A 21,092-nucleotide genomic window follows, 5' to 3' on the forward strand; every position below is an offset into this window, starting at 1 on the left:
GCTAGGACAAAATACCCGACACCCAAAGTTAAAGAGGGAACAGGCTTTTTTTAGCTCACAGTCTGTAGAGGTTTCAGTCCATAATTGGCTAGCTCCAAGGCAGGGTAGCACATGGCACAGGCGTAACAGTTAATGCTGGCAGAAGACACCCACAGCATCAAGAGAGGAGGGGAAAACAATCCTCTTTGTGCCCTTTTTGTCTTATCCAGACCGCTGGGATTAGGGCAGTACGAACCTAATCAATAGACTGATCTAGCAATCACCCACCCTTAATCCCAGCACCCTTAATAACAGCATTGAACCATGAATCAATCATAAACCTCTGAAAAAGCCTCATCTAAAAGTGCATGAGAGCTGGGCATGGTGGTGCACACCTGTAATCCCAGCACTCGGGAGTCTGAGGCAGGAGGCTGAGGCAGGAGGACCAAAGTGTGTTCGAGACCAGCCTGGGCTACAAAGTAAGTCCAAGGCCAGCCTGAAATGCATAGTAAGACCCCGTCTCCAAAAGATAAAAAAAGTACATGAGGCTTTGTGGGGGGACATTTAGACACAAACCATAACACATCACAATCCTGATTTCAAGTTATAAAACAAAGCTACAATGATAAAAATAACAGTACTGGCACAAAAAACAGACATGTTTATCAATGGAATATAACTGAAGAAGCATCTTATTTTTCAAAAGGTTCTAAAAATACACAACAGAGAAAAGATAGCCTCTTTAACAAATTGTTCTACTGTATTTTCCTGCAAATAAGACCTAACTGAAAAATAATCCCTAGCATGTTTGTTCAGGATGTTTGTAATTTAAACCCTATCCACAAAATAAGCTCCATTTATTGTCAGCCAAACAGACGCATTTAGTATGTCTGTTGCAGCACATGATTGAAGCACTGAACTGTAAAATAATAATATTTATATATAATTAAATGTGAATAAATATTATTGACACTAATACTTAAAATAAATAAATGATAATATAAATTACAATTTGCAAATATCCAAGGGGGTACCTTTGGGCAAGAAGTGAACTCCTATGTAAACAGATGAACTTGAGGCTTATTGTCAAATGACCAGTCAGAATACGGACACAACACATGAATAACATGCACACTTGGTAAGGAATGGACATCGTTTTGTCTAGTATGAATCGTCACAATTCAACACATTGTGTGTTATAATGGATGTACTTAATGCAATCATGTGAAATAAACATTTTCTGAAGGTTCTGCATACAATTTTTTGTTCCTTTTGTATGGACTATCATTCTTATTTTTCATCATTTTTATCACTACTCCTGTCTCATAAATCTTCAATTAATGCTTGATTTAATGGAAACTCTGTGAAGCCTAGCTTCCAAGAGGTTGTGTCTTGAGTGAAGATTTCAGGGGAAAAAATCACTGACAGCTGTGTTTCCAGTGTACTATGACTAGGCTACATGGACACAAAGTGCTCACTATGACCGGCTACAAGGACAGCACTCTACCTGGACAGGAGGGGTTTGGGTCAATGGCTCTACAGGAAATGGAGTTGCAAGTAATTCAGGCCAGAATTTGAGGTTTGGAGAGTTATGACAATTTTCCAGAATATGACATGACTGTATTTAAATAAGTGTATATTTTTGTACATGAATAAATGAATAAATGTAGATTGTTGTACATGTTAAATGTAGATTATTGTTTATGAAAAAGTAACACATCCTCTGAAAACATGCCCTATTGTATCTTTTGGTGCAAAAATTATTTTGGGGAAATACAGTAAGAAAATTGGTTATCTCTGTACAGAAAAATAAATCTTGACCCATATCTCTTACTTTGTACTAAAATGAAATAAAAATGAATGAACGATCTAGATATATGAACAGAAACACTAAGTCTGCTAGGAAAAAAATAGGTAAAACTCTTGAAGACATAGGCTTAGGCAAGGATTTTTCTGAACAGAAACCCAAATGTAGAAAAATAACATCAAGAATCAACAAACGAGGTTATATCAAATTAGAAGTTATTATACTATCTAGAGAAAACAACTAACAGTGAAGAGATAACCTACATAATGGGAAAGGAACTTTTCCAGCTGCTCCTGAGACAGAGAACTAATATCTAGAATATACATAGAAATAAAAAATGGAACCTAAATAATAAAAGACCCAATCTAAAAGTGAGTCACTGAAATGAATGGACACTTCCCAGAGAAGTACAAATAGCCAATAGGTATGTGAAAAAATGTTCAGCATCTTTTACTATTAGAGAAATGCAAATCTAAACATCACTGAGATTCTTACTATAGAAAGAATGGCTATTATCAAGAAATCAAAAAACAAGAAATGTCGGTGTTGTTGTGGGTAAAAAGGAACCCTGTTACATTGCTAGTGGGAATGTAAACTAGTACAACCACTGTGGACATCAGTACGTAGATTTCTCAAAAAATGAAAAATATAAATCTCTTTCAACCTAGCTATAGCTCTTCTGAATGTATTCCCAAAAGAGTTAAAGAGATCATATTATAATGACATATGCCCACTCATGTTTATAGCAGCACAACTCATAGTAGCTAAATTGGAAAATGGCCTGTATGTCCATTAACACACAAATGGAAAAAGAAATGTGGTATATATACACAATAGATTACTACTCAGCCACAAAAAGTACAACTTTTGAGTGAATTTTAGGAAAACATGAATCTTAAATTCATAATGCTAAGTGAAATAAACCATGCAGAGGAGGTTAAATATTGTAGGTTTTCTATTTGAAAAAATCCAAAGTATACATAATTTAAAGAGCACAAAAGATGACAGGCAAAATGGAAATAGATTTCGTGGAGATAGGAAGAGGATCTGGAGCTGGGGGAGATGGGAAAGGGGAAGAAAGTGGATCAGGATGTGATAATATATATGGACTAATTCACTATAATGAATGTACTTTTTAGGCATCACAGACATATACTAATAAAAATTTTTAAAAACAACAATACCCAGAATGTCATAACACAAATAATACCTTCCTTTCAATAGAAAAACATTCTTTATTCTCAGCATAAAAAAATCTTTATTCAAAAATCAAAGAAATGGCAATATCAGAATAACAGAAATGTTAGAATTATCTGTCAAGTGTTTTAAGCAACCACTATATAATGCTTCATCAAGAAATTACAAACTGACATGAAACAAATAAAAAGTACAATGCCTCAAGAAAAAACAAGGATATCGAAAAACTCAACAACACCAAAACCACATAATCTAATCAATATCTTCAAAATACTCCATCCAACAGAGCACACATGGTTTACAAGTGCCCCAGCACATATATCTAGGTATACCATATCCTTATTAACCATTTTAAAGGATTTGAGCTCAGAGTATGTTCTTTGACCATAATGCTATCAAACTAAAAATCAATAACTAAAAGCAAAAGGAATATCCATAAACAAGTTCAAAAAACCATAAACTTTTAAAAAATCCATAAATGAATTCAGAAATCTGAAGGAAAATAAAAATACACAGAACTGAAATAAAACGAAAACAAAAAAACAAAATCTGCAAGACACTGCTAAAGTTCTGCAAGGAGGGATGTTTATAGCACTAATTGTTTATATTGGAAAACAAGAATCATTTTAAGGCAATAATTCAAGTTCCTGTGTCAAGCAACTTGATGAAGAAAAACAAAGTGAAACGAAAGCAAGCAAAGGAAGGAAAGGAACATCATTTCACATGTTGAGGTCATAAAAATCTATTATTTTTAGGAATTTGAAAACAGAAATCAGTGAAAGTGCAAAAAAAAAAGTGATAGGGAAGACCAATGATACTGAAATCTGCTTCCTTGAAAAAATTTATTAGAATTGATAAACCTCTAATAGGACTGAAGAAAAGAAGACATAAACTATTAGTACCACAAATTAAAACAGAGATTCGCAACATGTATTGCAGTCACCAAAAGATAATACGGGAATGCTATGAACAAGTAGACACATGCACATATCACAGGCTTTTCAACTTCTTTAATAGACAATTGTTTTGAAAGAAACAAGTTACCACAGGCCACACAGTATGAAACAGACCCTTTAAATGGCCTCAAAACTATGCAGGACTTGAACTTGGAGTTTCAAAAACTTCCCAAGAAACCAATCTCCAGACTGGAAAATTCTATCAAATGTTTAACTTAAAATTAATAGTATATTCAAAGTCTTTTCTGGAAAATTGAAAAGGTAGAAAAACTCCCCAATTCTCTTTATAAAGTTAGTACTACTCTGATTTTAAAAAATAACAAAACTACAAATCAAAGGCTTTCATGAATTTACATGTAAAAATTCTCAGAAAGTGTTGTTCAAAGAAAGAACCTTTGAATACATTTTGGATGGGCATCCCCCTGTTAGATAAAATACCTAGGGTGCTTCTAAGATTCAAGTTTTAAGAAGCATATGTTTCCCGTACTACCATCTCTTTATAATGCCATATTCCTCTAAAAGTATTTAAGTTTGAAAAATACATCATCATGGTCATACTTGGATGATTAACAAATGTCTAAGGACAAATATCAAACTTAGACATTGGCCTTACCAAATAAAATTTAATTATTTTTAGAATGTTTTCTTGCAAATATATATACTCTCCTTTTTAGTCCTATTTCCTAGGTAGCTGTCTTGATTTATTGTTTCTCCCTTCTTCATGGGAAAAGTTTCTATTCCACTGGTCTCTAGCCTTCTACAACTTAGGAAAAGCAAGGCATTTTTGCCCGTTCTATCTCATCACCAGTGTGGGTGTGGGATAGTACTGTGTAGAGTTTGGAATGAAATAGAGAATAGCAAAGATCATGAGTTAGGGCCAAACAGTATTAAAGCATTGAAGAGTCAATAAGGATATTTGACAGCAGAGGGTAACATTTCTAGTATGACTTCCTGAATTTTAATCATTCAGTACTAGTTTATGATGCCCTGACTAAACTATAATGCAATTAAAGTATAATTAAGCCTTGTGAAACATTATTTTTTTTTATTTGGGACATTTTTTTCTCAATTACGTATTCTCTGCTTTAGAAAACTGAAATCTACACAATCAACTAAATATATTATATTTTGTTAATGTTGATCTCACCTGCAGAATATAGCGAATTTGCTGTTTTGTAAACTCTGACAATCCTTTAGGAATTAGTTCTTCAATGTCTTCTGACTGCAAGGAAAGAGAGGCTTAGCCATTGAACACATTAATGTACATAATCTTAGGGTCATCCATCCACATGACTTTACATAATGAGGCATATTTTTAAAGGATATTTAGAGTAAGTTGTTGAGGAGTAGTTGCTAGCAACATCCTTATTCTTATTTTTAAGAAATTGATTGCATTATATACACATGGAAGGAGCCCTAAATTCCAGTTTTTTCTTGGAAAATACTTCAGGAAACCAATCAAATGTTTCATTATGATTTTAAGAAAGCAATGTAAGATTAGGTAGGGATGTCGCTGGATCATAGAATGCTTGCTTGCCGAGCATGCACAAGGTCCAGATTCAGTCCCCAGAACTGAAAAAAAGGCAAGTTTTAAGATAGTCTATTAAATTCCATTAAATATATCATTCATTGTATATCTCAATCTCAATAACTAGAAGTTTTTTTACACGATAGATATGATATTTTAGAAGCTGAATTTTAAATAATGCAAATGTTAAGAAATAAAATTAAGATATTAGAGAGTTTATTAATAATTTACAAAGAACTGTCATGGTTTTTGAAGGATTATATTATCATATCAATGTTGGTAAGTTTCAAGTAATTTTAAGTGAGAAGTCGAAATGAATGCTTTTCAAATGTAATTTGGGTTTACTGAATTATTATAATTAATGCAGTGTATCAACACACATTGAAATTGAGATTAAAAATTAACACAAAAGATATGATTGTGATTTTTTGCATTGAAATCAGTTTTCTCAATTACTTATCCCATTAAAGAAATTATTTAAAAATTGCATATGTAAAAAGTATTTATTTCAAGTTTCTGGCACAAACAAGGTTTTGAAGCATATTAAAACTAAATTTGCTCTTTATTTAGTTGATTGCGTAGATTTCAGTTTTCTAAAGCAGAGAATATGTAATCAAGGAAAATTTAAATGTTCTGCTAAAATTGAATCCTAAAGTGCCAGCTGATAAAACATTCTTTGTGAATGGCTTTTTATAGCCACTACAAAAATTTAAATGATGGTTATATTATTCAAAAGGCAAAATAATAATTATTTTTTTCACCAATCTGTGTTTTCAGTCTAATAAATGTACTAAATTGAAATGATATTATTAGTTAAACATTAAAAATCGACTATACTTGATTTTAAATATTTTGTACTTACTGTATCAGTAGACTCAAATTCCTGTTTGCTGTAAGAATAACAAAAGAGACTATCTTAGGAAAATTCATTAACTGATCATACGTACATATGATGCTGTTAATTTTATATTTTTGATGTATCACAATAATAATTAAATTTATAATCCCAAATAAAAATGCTACATAAAATGGCACTTTTAGTTAGTTTGACTTAAAAAATTCTCTGCATTAGTTGGCCTATTAAAAATGAACAGCATGGGCTGGGGATGTAGCTCAGCAGCACAGCACCTGCCCAGCAAGCACGAGGTTGTGAGTTCGATTCCCGGTACCAAAAAGAAAAAAAAAGAAAAAGAAAAGAACAACATTAAAACAGCAAAATAACAAATGATACAGAATTGCTTAGTATACCTACTGCCAAAAGTCCATTTGAGGCTAGATGTAGAAGTCCTCAGTGCTTAGCAATAAATACTACCTGGGTAAATGAAATAAAAATAGTCTTTCTATTTCTACCTCATTTTTTTCCCCTTGTGTTACTCTCATTTGGTGTTGATTCCAACTTTTCTCTACTATATTTTCAAGTTATCTACATTCTGTTTATTAACAATCTACACGTGTAGGTTAAGATTAACTCATTCAGTGTACACTATGGCAGTGAAGAAGCCTGGAGCATATTTGAATCTTTAAATAAGGCAAGGCTTTAAGCAAAATGACCCAAATTCTAGTTGGATAATATAATTTCTGGCATCAAAATGAGTGCTTGGCTCTGAGGATTTACAGGCCCTTCAGGGAGCCATGTTAAATGTAGCCAAATGCCTTAGAATTATTAGAGGTCATACCAGACTGGAAGCTACTCCTTTTGGAATGGTGAAAATGGGAAAAGACACCATAAGTATTGTCAGAGGCAACAGAGAGTCTTTTATTTTAACCTACCCACTATCTCTACACTTAGTGGAAAAATTGGGCCAAAATATATATGGTGAATATGCTTCTCAAACAAACAAAAGAAAAACTGTGCACCTGTTCTAACAGAACCAGATTACTTTAAAGTAAGACTTTTTTTGTTGGTTTTTTTTGTTTTGTTTTGTTTTGTTTTGTTTGGTTTGGTTTTTCTCCGGTACCGGGAACCGGACTCACGACCTTGCGCTTGCCAGGCAGGCGCTTTTGCCGCCGAGCTAAATCCCCAGCCCCTGTTTTATTTTTTTGAGACAGGGATTTCCTTTGTAGTCCAGGGTGGCCTTGAACTCACTATGTATCCCAAGCTAGTCAGTTTCATGGCTGTCTTCCTGCCTCACCCTCCCGAGTACTGGGATTACAGAAAAACACCAAGTGCAATAAGATATTTTAGCACATTAGCACCTAAATTTACTTTTTAAATAATTGTTTATAAGTATTATATTGCTTACAGAGATAAGTGAGTTGCTCATTACACAAAAGCTCTTGGATATATTGATAAAAATAGGCAAGCTAGTGTGGAAAAAAGAACTGAAATTTCCATTTGTCAAAGACATGGCTATATAGGTCCAATTGCTTGCATGTATGTATGTATGTAGTATGTTCTTTGTTACTCAAAATAGAAATTTTAGGGAGGTCTAGTAAAAATAAAATACCTGCTATTTTTTATGCTTTATTGAAATAATTATATGTATATATTTGAAGCTAAAGCAAGTTAAAAACATGAATCACAATGCAGCCTCAGTAGTCTTGCATTATTAGTAGAATTTAGGATAGTGTCAATAGATAATTTTGTGTTTAAAAGTACTAATATTTCTTCCTCCCAATTTCAATGTCAATTTAGTATGCAAGATCCTAGCCATCTGCTTCTGTGTGTAAATAAGAATATAAAACAATAAATAAAACAAGGAGCAATAAACAATGTTTAATATTAGAATTTTAGACAGTAATCAGAATTGTTCCATGAGACAACCTTCCCTAATTCTGACCTTGCAGCCCAGTCATTGTTGAATTGCATCTGGGAAAGAGGTGAGTGGAAACCAAAGCAAGGAAGAAAGTGGAAGAAAGAGAGCAGAACAGGATGGTGGAAAGGTTAGTGGGACGAAGATCCGCATTTAGCATTGGGGATTGTGGCAAGGTCATCACTGGGCAAAAAAATGTAGTGACTCACTATATGTTACTTTCTGGAAAGGAAGAACTGAAATGAGGAAAAAAAAACAAAAGATAGGAGAGAGAGATTGAGGGGAGGGAGAGCAACAAGGAGAAAGAAATTGACAACCCTCTGACAAATGAGAACTCTTAAGCACCAAAATTTTATAAGACTTTAGAGTGTTTATTAATTATGAAATAATTTAAGTTCCCTTCCACAGGTATTCTTTCTTCTAATAAGTACAATACAAAAAATTAGAATATATTTAAGTGTAGTTATATAAAACTTATTGAGGAGCTGCTTTAACAAGATCATATTCTCTGAAATCTTGGGCACTACAAAATACAAATAGTATCCTGTTCTATTCTTTAAATGAACATTAAGTATTCTGAAGCAAATTTTAAACAATACAAAATCGGTCCTAACCCTGTATCATTTTCAAATTTAATGATGTAAATAATTAGTAGTTCTTTAAATTTGTCTTCACCATCTTAAACAGTTTGCCTGACATTACATATTATTGAAAAGTTAAGTGATTTGCCTAAGCAATAAAGGTGCCCAGAGTGTAGGTTCTAGTTCCATCTATCCATATTATATATCTATGCATAATTAGATATTCTTTATGATATTATATAACATTTATATGTTTATTTATAAATGCTAATTAATAATGCATATGTAGTAAATATATAATACATGAAATTAATATAATACACAAAGTTTATTCATAATGTATACCACATTAAGTATATAATAAATACCAGCTTAAGCACATATAAGTAAAAGATAAACAGTGGTGAGTTGGCCATCGGACTATATCTTATATCATAAATGTAGTATCTTAAAACAAGTCACAGTATACCATGTGTGTTTTTAATTGACACTTAAAATTGCACATATTTATGGGATATCGTGGAATATCTTGATGTATGTATCTGTGCATTAAATACTGTATAATATTTAAGTAAGAGTAAACATATTTATCTCCTCAACACATACTTTGTGCTGAGAACTTTCAAAAGCCTTTGTTACATTTCTTTGAAATATACAGTATATTGCTGTCTGTGGTCATCTCACTGTGCAATAATACATTAGAATTTCTTGTTCCTGTCTAACTGTATCTTAGTACCCACTGGTTAACATTTTTCTATCCCGACTGCGCTAGTATCCTTGTCCTTTGGTAACTATTATTCTACTCTGTTTCTATAAGATAAGCATTTTTAGATTCCACATATGAGCGAGATCATGTGGTACTTGTCTTTCTGTGTCTGGCTTATTTCACTTAACATAATGATCTCCAGGTCTATCCATGTTGCCATGGCTAGATTTCATTTTTATGGTTGAATGGTATTTCATTCTTTACATGTATCCAATTTTTAAATATTTATCAGTTAATAGACACCTAGAATGTTTCCATTTTTGGCTATTATAAAAATTCCTGCAATGAAAATGAGTACATATGTCTCTTTGATACACTAATTTCATTTCCTTTGGATATATATACCCAGGATTGGTATGCTGTGTTATATATTTGTTCAATTTTTATTCTTTGAGAAACGTCTATACTGGTTTCCATAATTGCTCTAGTAATTTACATTCTCATCAACAGTGTGTGAGTGTTCGCTTTTCTCCATTCCTATGAGCAGTTGTAGTATTTTGCCTTTTTTACATGCTCATGCATTTTTTTAGTTTGCTCGAGGCTGATTTGCCTTCCCCGTACTTACAAAAACATACACAAGATTGTCTGCTGATCACAAAAGGGTTAGTGTGACCTTTGTCTAATGATTTTCATAAACATTCTTAACTCTTACATCTGTTCAGCTTTACTCATATAGTTGCACCATTAAAAGTACTGGATTTCTTCTAAAAATTCACTTTAAAAAATCTAAAAAGTATAAGAACATAATAAAATATTTGATAGCTACAACACTGAGGGAAAATACATGTTTACAGTACCTTCCTCCAATTCTCTGCAAATGTTCTAATAAGCAGTGATACAGATCAGTATTCTTACGACTTAGATCTGCAAGCAACTCTCCAAAATACTTGGGATCCAATTTTTCAGGGCCATCATCCTGAATTATAACCTGAAACAAATATCAATCACAATTATGAAGAATGTTAAGTTTTTCTAAGTTCATAGATATTTTGGTTTTAAATAAGAAAAGTAAAATTACCTATTAAAATCATCACATGAAACAAGCTACTAAACTGTCTTTGTGTATGAATAATATGTTTATATATTTTTCAAAATGTCAAGAATTGAAATGAATAGCATTATAATAGGATTTTCACTTCCATTAAACACTATGTAATGTAATGACTGAAAAACTTTATTAATAAAAATCCCAAATATAGGTATTTAAATAAAACAGTAAAATACATAAATAAAAATCTCTGAATTTCCTATCATCACCAGATGGCTTTCTCACTTGCCTCCTGTGGAGAAAGAAAACGTGAATTATTTGAATCATGTCAACTGCAAAAGAAAAACTTTCATTTGACTTGCATATTCTTAATGACAGTATGCTTGGTTTATTAGCTCGTCTTTATTTTTTTATTTTTTATTTCAAATGGAGTAGTAAATGAGAAACAAACAAACAAAGAAATAGAACAGTAGCAGCATACCAGTATCACGAACATAAACAAATCAAAGCAAAAACATTCAGTGTGATACAGGGTGTCAAGACAAATTAATACAAATCAACAGTGGTTGCTACATTGCATATCGCTATCCTCAACTACATTGCTCAGATTACCAGATGTAAGAATAAAAGATTGCTGCAACCATTAATGAGAGTAAGAAAATAATTCTTCAATAAAACATTAGAGATAATACAGAGACTCACTAGACAAGATGGTAGGAGTTCACCATTGTAACTCCACCGCACACTGTTACCTTCAAATCAGTTGCTCAGACCACCAGACACAAGCATGCAAATTCGATCAGAGCATAAAAAATTGTGAGGATTAACTGTTCATTTCAATACACCATCAGAAATCAGCAATACAATTATCGTAGCTATTCATATATATATTTATGTTTTGCCTTCCTTCTTTCTTTTTACTTCTTTCCCTCATCCCAGTCATTCCTTCCTTGGAGCAATTTCTTTCCCTTTCCTATCATCTAGCGTACGTTTTGAGTTTTACCTAGTCTTTCAGGTTCCTACACCAAGGAGACAATATGTTTACCCATTTGGGTCCAATTTATTTCACTTATGAGCATCATCTCTAGTTGCATCCATTTACCTACAAAAGCCTCGAGTTTATCTTTTTTAAGAGCTGAGTAATACTCCATTGTATAAAAATACCACAACTTTTTATCCATTCCTCAGTGGATGGGCATCTGGGTTGTTTTCAAGATTTAGCTATAACAAAGTGTGCTGCTATAAACATGAGTGCACATATATCGCCCTGGTATGATACCTTTAATTCTTCTGGGAATATACCCAGAGGGGGAATAGCTGGGGTAAATGGGACGTCTAATCCTAGTTTCGAGAGGAATCTCCAAATTGATTTCCACAGTGGTTTCACCAATCTACACTCCCACCAGCAGTGGAGTGCGGTTCCTTTCTCCCCACAGCCTCTCCAGCATTTGTTATTGGCTGAATTCTTGATAATAGCCGTTCTTTCTGGGGTGAGATAGAATCTCAGTGTTGTTTTAATTTGCATTTCTCGAATGACTACTGACGTTAAACATTTTTTCATGTATTTATTCGCTGTTAGTATCTCTTCATTAGAGAAGTGTGTATTCATCTCAGATGCCCATTTTTGGATTGGGTCTTTGACTTTGGGGGGCCTGATTTTTTTAATTCTTTATGTGTCCTAGATATAGCTGGTCTTTACATTAGAAAGATAGGGCTGGGGATATAGCTGAGCGGTGCAAGCACCTGCCTGGCAAGTGCAAGGTCCTGAGTTCAATTCCCGGTACCAAAAAAGAAAAAAAATATTAGAAAGATAAACACACTCAGTTCAATGTGTTTTATGTATCCCTTATTGGATTCCTTCCACTTATTATTTGAAATGAATATCTAGCAATCTAATTTGGAAAAGAGTAGCTCTGGGCCAAGTACAGAAAATTCATAGATCTAAGAGACATTTGAAATCCTAGACGCAGATTATTACAAATAGAGTCCTAAAAAAGACACATTTTATTGGCATTATATATTTTGGTACCAATATTTTCACTATTACTGGCTATTTTCCCTCTATCCCCAAAACACACTGCTAAGAGAGTAACTTAGGTAATACTCCATTTTATCTTTGATAGTGCATATAGAAACAAGTGTAATAAAAACACATTTCTTCTTAAGTATACAGATGACAAATGGTTTAAATTTGCCCATGGATACTTCCTTTCCAACCCATTCTCTGAATGCAAGCCATGAATGTTGAAGCAAACTCGAGAATCACAAAATAAACAAAGGTGATCTTTCTTTCTTTTCTTCTTTCTTTATTAACACATGTCTGCAGTACATAATAAGTATATGCATTGTGTGTAGTTGGTATATGTACATGACACATGTTAATTCTTTTTGTGTCCCTTTGCCCTACCCCCCATATCTTGGTCCTTTTGTCATTTGTAAAATGGTCTATCTTCCTGTTTCCTGTTGCCTTTTTATTTTGGTATTTATTTATATTTTTAGTTTCTCATATAAGAAAAAAAGTGCATTATGTAAACTTGTGTGTCTGATTTACCTCACTTAACACTATGGATTGAAGGTGCATACATTTTTCACAGTCACATTTGTGACATGAACATCAGTTTTTCAATATTTTTTACTTTGAAGAAGTTTATTGGTACAATTTAGCTATGAATAGTGATCATATGAATCATGAGGAATTTGTATCTGCATATGTTATATCTTGATTCCTCTTCTTTTCCCAAATCCTTCCCTTCTTCAACCTCTCTTCCCCTCCTTATTTGAAAAGCTTTGTTTCCATTTTATCCTTTTTTATTGCATTTTTTCTTTTCCCTCCCTTTCTTTCCCTTTCTCCCTTCCCCTCACTAGTTACACTTTCTTTTGACCAATTTCTTCTTATTTTCAATACCTATTTTACACTTTGGTCATTTATACTTTTGGTTTCTTACACCACAGAAATGATGTGATATTTCCACATGTGTATCTGATTTATTTTACTTAACGGTATGGTCTTAAGGTACAACCATTAGCTAGAAATGCCTTGAACTTATTCTTCTTTAAGGCTGAGTATTACTCCATTGTATAAAAGAACCACATCTTTTTTTTTTTTATCAATTCCTCAGTTGATGGACATATGGGTTGTTCCCAAGATTTAGCTATTACCAACTGTGCTGCTATAAACATGGATGTGCATATATTGGTATGATATGATGTTTTTAATTCTTCAGGGAAGATACCCAGAAGGGGAATAGCTAGGTCAAATGGGACTTTTAATCCTAGTTTTTGGAGGAATCTCCACACTGATTTCCACAGTGGCTGCATCAGTCTACACTCCCATCAATAGCGGAGAAGGGTTCTTTTTTCCCCACAGCCATTCCATCATTTCTTATAGGTTGATTTCTTGATAATACCATTCTTTCTAGAGTGAGGTGGAAGCTCAAAATTGTTTTAATTTGCATCTTTCAAATGACCAGTGATGTTGAATATTTTTCATATATTTATTTGTAATTTGAATTTCTTCCTCTGAGAAGTGTGTATTAATCTAGGATGCCCAGTTTTGAACTGCATCTTTATATTTGAGAGACCTGATTTTTTTCAGTCCTTTATATGTTCTAGATATCAGTCTTTTGTCTGCGGGAACAACAAAGTGAAAACAGTCATACTCCCAAAATTGCTGTACAGATTTAATGTAATACCAATCAAAATACCATTAGCATACCTCACAGAACTAGAGAAAATATTCTTAAAATTCAGTTGGAACCAGAAGAGACCTAGAATAGCAAAAAACCAATCCTAGGCAACAGTGCCAAGGCAGGGTCTCACAATCCCTGACTTGAAATTATACTACAAAACTACTGTGATAAAATCAGCATGGGACTGACAAAAAAGTAGACCTGAGGATCAATGTAACAGATTAGAAGAAGCAGAAACAACTCCAAATACACTCTGCTACATTATTTTTGACAAAGAGGCCAAAGCCCTTCACTGGAAGAAAGATGGCCTCTTTAACAAATGGTGCTGGAAAAACTGGCTTTCCACATTCCACAGACTAAACCTAGACCCATGTCTATCACCATGCACTAAATTAAAATTAAAATGGATCAAAGATCTAAATATAAAACACTAAGTCTGCTGGAAGAGCGAATAGGTAGAACTCTTGAAGACATATGTGTAGGCAAAGATTTGATGAAGAAAACCTTGATTGTATGGGAAATACTACAAAGAATCAACAACAAGGATTTCACCCTATTAAAAAGCTTTTGCACAGCAAAAGAAATTACCAATAGAGTGAAAAGATAACTCAAATTGGGAAAATTTTTTAGCCAGTTGTCCCTCAGAAAATCAGTTAATAAGCCAGGCGCAGTGGCACATGCCTGTAATCCCAGTACTTGGGAGGCTGAGGCAGGCGGATCATTGCGAGTTCAAGACCAACCTGGGCTACAAAGTGAGCTCAAGGCCAGTCTGAACTGCATAGCAAGACCCTGTCTCAAAAAGACAAAATAAAAAAAAGAAAATCAGTTAATAAAAGCCAGGTCAGTATGCAAAATTGAAGGATACAAAACATAGTGTACTATCATGTTTTTATTAAAATGTATATATACATATTCATATTTTTAAAAGTCTGGATGAATATAACACAATTTTAATCATCTTATCCATGTACCCTTTGGAGTTGTGATCATAGGGACGTAATGATTATCTCCTGAACAGTGTAAAATGTCTTATAGGAGGGCATGAAGTAGTTGGATAAGCTTGTAGAGTTAATAACCTCACTTAGTATGTTTAAATGTCACAGAAATTATAAATAGTGTACACAGATAAGGATAATATGGAAAATATAAACAGGGCATGTTGGCCCATGCATATAATCCCAGCATTTGGGAGGCTGATGCAAAAGTATCACAATGAATTCAAGGCCAGCTGTGAATAGATAAGGAGACTGCTAAAAATCCAAAGGAAACATGTTCTCTGTGTCAGTCACAGCAGAAGTCAACGTTTTAGGCACATGACATGCTATCCTGCCTCTGGGTCTTTACTCACGTTCTTCATTTTACTACCTCCAGAAAATTAAAACTGTCTGACAATTTAACTTAGCTCTTCGGGATTAATTATTTTGGATTGTTTTCATACTATTTTACAGACATAAGTCTTTTCCTACCAAAACTCTCTTCCTACCACAAAGAAAAATAAGCAAATTTAAGGATAAAAAATGAATCATACTTTTTGGTATATATCTTAGCATAGCATGATACTGACTGAACATTCTATAGCTACTCAATAAGTATTGGAGGAATTGAAATAAATCAACTACATGATAATGTCTGATTCCAAATACCTGCCAATTCTGAAGAGATTTTCACACAGATGTTTCTTTTAAAGGAACCCATGAGGAATAGTTAAGAAAGTCAAAAATAATCTAGGCAGTATTTCCTCAAGAATATTGTGATGGCACCTTTTCCAAAAGGAAGAGCAAATAAATTGCAGCAAGTAAACTGAACTTATAGAGTTGTAGGCTGATATTTCAATTCAAACTAGACTTCTGGATCTTGACCATTAGCTCCTCAGTGAAAGGTTCCTCTCAGGAAATGATGGTCAAACTCTGCAAGTCTTTATTCAGGAAAAGCATGAATATGTAAGTGGTGATTGTTTTACATTACCCATGTGTTCTCCCCCTTACACACTCATCAAACTCAGAGTGGCCTAAAGTGTGGTTTCAAATGTGGTTTTGGAAGTCAGCATTAGCTAGGTAAGAAGGTATATCAGGATGTTTTGTTGTCATTTTTGTTACATAACTAAATATTCAAGGCTAGGTATTTTATTTAAAAAGAGGGGTTCATTTGGTTCTAGTGCTGAAGGTTCTAGGGCCTGGCAGCAGCATCAGTTTTGCTCTGGTGAGGGCCTTTCACAGATGACATCATAATATATGAACAGGAATAAACATAATCCAAATCATGGCACGTACTGGAGAACTAGGTGTCATATCAACGTCATTCCACTGATCTTTAAGTTATTTCCTTTCCTGTAACTAGTCCCCAATTCTTCCCACTCACTTTTCCATGTGTGTCTATTCCAAGATGACAGCTTTCCCAAGCAGAAGAGAACATTTCTTTAGCCAAGGTCATTCGAGTGCTGAGCTTTCTTGTTAGAATTTTCAAACAACTAATTTGATACAGTGTACATTTAGTGTTTCACATATTTTTCTCTTAGCTGATTATAATACAGTGAAAATCACATTTCCTTCCCTTTCAGTTTTAACAGGATAATTGATATCATTTATAATCATTTCACAGGATAATTTTATAGTTGCAGATTGTTTTAAAATACTTTTTAGCAGGGCATGAAGGGTTGCACTCAGGGCTTTTGCACTGAGCTACATCCCCAGTCTTTTTGTATTTGTTTTAGTTTTAGACAGGATCTCACTAAATTGCCCACACTCGACTCAAACTTGCAATCCTCTTTCCACAGTGTTCCAGAGTGCTGGGATTACAAACATGTATTACCACATCTTGCCGTGTTTATTTTTTTTTTTTGCACAAATTTTCTCTTGTCATTTTGCTGCACATTGGTAGACCTTTTAGGTGCCTAATCCTTTGCACATATGAATCATTTTGCCATTAATGAAATTTTGCTTGTGTGATTTCTCAGTAGTGGATTTAATGCACTCCAGGAATCACAGAGGCTGCGACATAGAACGATTGAGATCAATATTATATATGTTTTGAAAATTAGGAAGATGTGAAAGGAAAATGATTTTATTCTAAAAAAACCCATAATAATAACTAATGTTTATTTACTGCTTACTATGTTCTGGAAGGCAGTGTTATGCACTTCACATAAAGATGAAATGATGCAACATTGTCTCATATTTAGTATATTTTCATTATACTATATTACCAGCTTAGTTGGGATATGACTTTTGCTTTCTCCGTGTAAAAGTATTCAAATTATCTCTAAAATTCAAATGATATATTTCATTTATCTAGAGAAAAATTTCTTTTGATAATTGTACAGTTAGAAAAGCCAGAAGCAGGGGGCTGGGGATTTAGCTCAGCAGCAAAAGTGCCTGCCTGGCAAGTGCAAGGTCATGAGTTCGGTTCCCGGTACCGGAGAAAAACCAAAAAAAAAAAAAAAAAAGAAAAGCCAGAAGCAAAAAAAAATCATATTATGTGTATAGTCCTTCTTATTTTTTTCAGTCTACAATTTATAATAACAGTAGAGTAGAACTCAGTAAAAAGGAAAATCCAGTGAGGTTCAACAGTTTGGAGGCGTGAGGGCTGAGAAGTCAAATTCCCACCTGTTGTTAACTGTGACAGGACTAGTACTGAAACTGGGATGTTCCAGTTATCAGTATTTTCCATTACTAAATCACCTCAAAGCTTCTTTTGTTGGATTGTATTTGGGTGTGTTCTGGCATAGCTTTTAGAGTTGGCTTAAAGCCATGTTCTTGTCTTGAGAAAGCCAAGGTAAGAGTCTTCCCAAAGAAATACAAGTGCCATCAGCCTGAAGAATTTGGTATTTCTTCAAAAATTTATTAAAGGTTGTTGAGCATGTGTCAATGAAAAACCCTCAATCAAATCACTGTTTGGCTATAATAATGACCAAGCTGTTTAACTCCTTGACTCTGACTGCAAGTGAGAAGTCTTTGAGAAACATTATTCTAACACACTCAAGGCAAAGAAACAGCCAGAAGTAAATAAAAAGTCATTTTAAAGGAAATCTTTTAAGAATAAGTGTTTTTCAAAGGGAAAGTATGGAACTCATCTCACTACTACCTTGGAAATTCTTGTCCTAATTTCAATATAGATATTAAACTTACTTGTGGCTGGTCCATAAGATTCTGAGAAGAGTAGGTAAAGTTTTCTTCCTAGCCTATAGGTTATATAAACTTTCCTATACAAAAATTATACTTTTGCCCATTCATATTTTAAAAAGCTCAGTGGGAGCGATTATAGAGCCTTGTACACAGTAGATAAAAAGTTGTTGCTGGTTTCAGCTGAGTTATCTATGCTTTCCTGTCTGATACTTTCAAGCAAGTGCAACTTCAAATTCTATTTTTTTTCATTATAGCATTTGCTTAGTATACTCATATATAAAATTATATTATGTCTTTATTTCATTTACAAAACCATCTGACTGAAGAAATCTTTATTTTAGAATTATGGTTATTGTATAGTAAATTCAACTCAATAATAATATGTATTAAAACCACAGAAAAAAGGAAAAGCCAACACAACAGTGTAAAGTGTATTGTTGGAAGACAATGCCAAAAGAAATAAAAAGGACACTAGATGCTACTCTTGAGACTGTAACATTGCATTGTGTACTGAATGCTTTAAGATATAACATATATAGAAAAATTATTAAATAAATTTTTAATAAAAAAATCTAATATGTACTAGGTACTGTATATATTTCTTTAATGAAATGTCTATAGACATTACAATAGCAGTAATGATTTTCAGAACCTAATATTATTATACATTTGCTAGGATTGTTTGCTAGCTTTTGTACACAATAAGAAGAGACTGTTATTTTTTTCTCCCTTAAGTCTCAGCCAAAACATATTGTACCTAAAACACACTTAATTTTCTCAGGTATTAATGCCCACTGAATTAACTGTGGTTTTAATCAGTCTGACAGCTATTCTGTATCCCAAATCAAAGCAACATTAATCAAATGGTAGCCTAATTTATCCACAAATGTTACCATATCCTTATGCGATTTGGTGACCCATGCTGTATAGGTATAACCTGGTTGTCTTAAAGTTTCATGAGTAATGATGTTTCTCACTGTTATACAAAAGTAAAAGTTACTACTCAGTTGGACTGTAGCACAGCAGACTTTGTTACTTAACACGTTTATGATTCTTAGTGTGTTAGACTACTACTTTTATATAACATGGCATTTTAAGAACTGTATAACCTGCTAAGCAAATCGATGACATATGCATACATTTAAATCACATACTTAGTGAGAATAAATATAATTAAGCCAAAACCCTACTTAGTCCTCAGTTTATAAAGATACTGGAGGTATCACAGAAAATTAAATAGGAAGCAAAGTGCTTCATAGATTGTAGAACCACCATGTAAATAATTATTTTATTTAATTTAAGGCATATAGGCAATTTCCTTTTAGAATAATGATAGAAGTATAAGAAACTTAAGTTTTCTGAATGACTCTCTGCTGCCTGAAAAGTAGAGATTCTGTCTTTGCATGTTTTAAAAATTCTATTAGCTAGCATAGTACCTGAATAAGTCTGAAGGAAACACTTATTGAAAGATTAAATATTTTATCAACATAAAATAGTAATAATGCTGATTCGAGCAATTTATCCTATTAATCAAAGGATATATTAGGGAAATGTTTTTAACAGCCTAACCTTGTAAGGAAAGTAGTATACTTTCTCAAGCTATAGGGAAATTTTTTTCTGTTATGTGAGATACTGGATGAGTTCATAAAATGAGCTTAAATTGTGGCCTCTGCTCCAGTAGCATGAAGATAACCAGGGAATTTGGAAATACAAATTTTTCAGCCCTCGGCAATTTATTTCAACAGACTCTCTAACTGAATCTGGTACATTCTAGAGTTTGAGATCCCTTGCCTGTTTTAAGTACAAGGCAAGACACCTGCAGAGAGGGTAAAAGCAGCAATGGGGATTGGAGTATGAGCAGGTTAAGAGAAAGTTAAGATATTGAAGACTGGCAAAAAGTCAATCATAATTAATTAAAAATAACAAAACAGAGATAATCTATACTAGATTAAATTGGCCTAGGTTGGAAACTATCACACACAAACAAGTCAAGTCAAAATCTAGGAACAGAAAAAGTAGATAGTAGTCCACCTAAAGTAAGATATTCACACAGCTAGGACAGATGACCACAAAATTTTATGGGCTTTTGGCGAAAGCATTGTTGGACTGGCTGACAATGGGGAACATCATGGCTTACAAATGAAAGCTAGAGAGCTTCATAAGGACAAGGTTAAGTAGATAGAAAGTAGAAGATCAAGTAAGAGTCATAAGAATAAGAAACATTCACAATGCCAGACTACTAAACAGTTTCAAGTGATGACACCAGTTCAAGGAGTGGCCAAAGTATACATGAAATAAAGATATAGAAATGAAAAAAAAAAAATAATAAGGGAAACAAAAACCCATGAATCAAGAATGTGGGAAAGATCACTTATGTGGGCGCCATAGGTCTCTTAGTTGATTCCAGGGCAAGGCTCAGTGGGAAGTTCAAAGGAGATGGTACGCTGCTTGATGAAACTGTTGAAGGATGGGGAGAGTGACCAGACAATCAGTAGATAGGAGTAATTTGAACTAATAAGAATAGTGTGAATGGGGGCTGGGGATTTAGCTCAGCGGCAAAGCGCCTGCCTGGCAAGCGCAAGGTCGTGAGTTCGGTTCCCGGTACCGGAGAAAAACCAAAAAAATAAAAAAATAAAAAAATAAAAATAAAGAATGAACTAGATTGCTTCTGAGACCTATTTGACTCAAATTCTAGCATTAGAAAACAAAGGATTTCCAGTTTCCATT

At 33.5% G+C, this 21,092-nt stretch overlaps 1 protein-coding gene across 3 annotated transcripts in view; it reads right to left on the bottom strand.

The window, feature by feature from the left end:
* The window catches only part of Pof1b (premature ovarian failure, 1B), an 86,797-nt gene that overhangs the window by 18,567 nt on the left and 47,138 nt on the right, over positions 1 to 21,092 (bottom strand). For all 3 annotated transcript variants that reach the window (XM_013507536.1, XM_013507535.1, XM_005410090.2), the window contains 3 exons: positions 10,365 to 10,495; positions 6,330 to 6,357; positions 5,087 to 5,161 (listed from right to left, as the gene is read on the bottom strand). In XM_013507536.1, the coding sequence (XP_013362990.1) occupies positions 5,087 to 5,161; positions 6,330 to 6,357; positions 10,365 to 10,495 (234 nt within the window). The remainder of the gene's footprint in view (positions 1 to 5,086; positions 5,162 to 6,329; positions 6,358 to 10,364; positions 10,496 to 21,092) is intronic.

The sequence above is a fragment of the Chinchilla lanigera genome, unplaced genomic scaffold, assembly GCF_000276665.1.
Source record: "Chinchilla lanigera isolate Chin_1 unplaced genomic scaffold, ChiLan1.0 scaffold00128, whole genome shotgun sequence".
Taxonomy (NCBI): domain Eukaryota; kingdom Metazoa; phylum Chordata; class Mammalia; order Rodentia; family Chinchillidae; genus Chinchilla; species Chinchilla lanigera.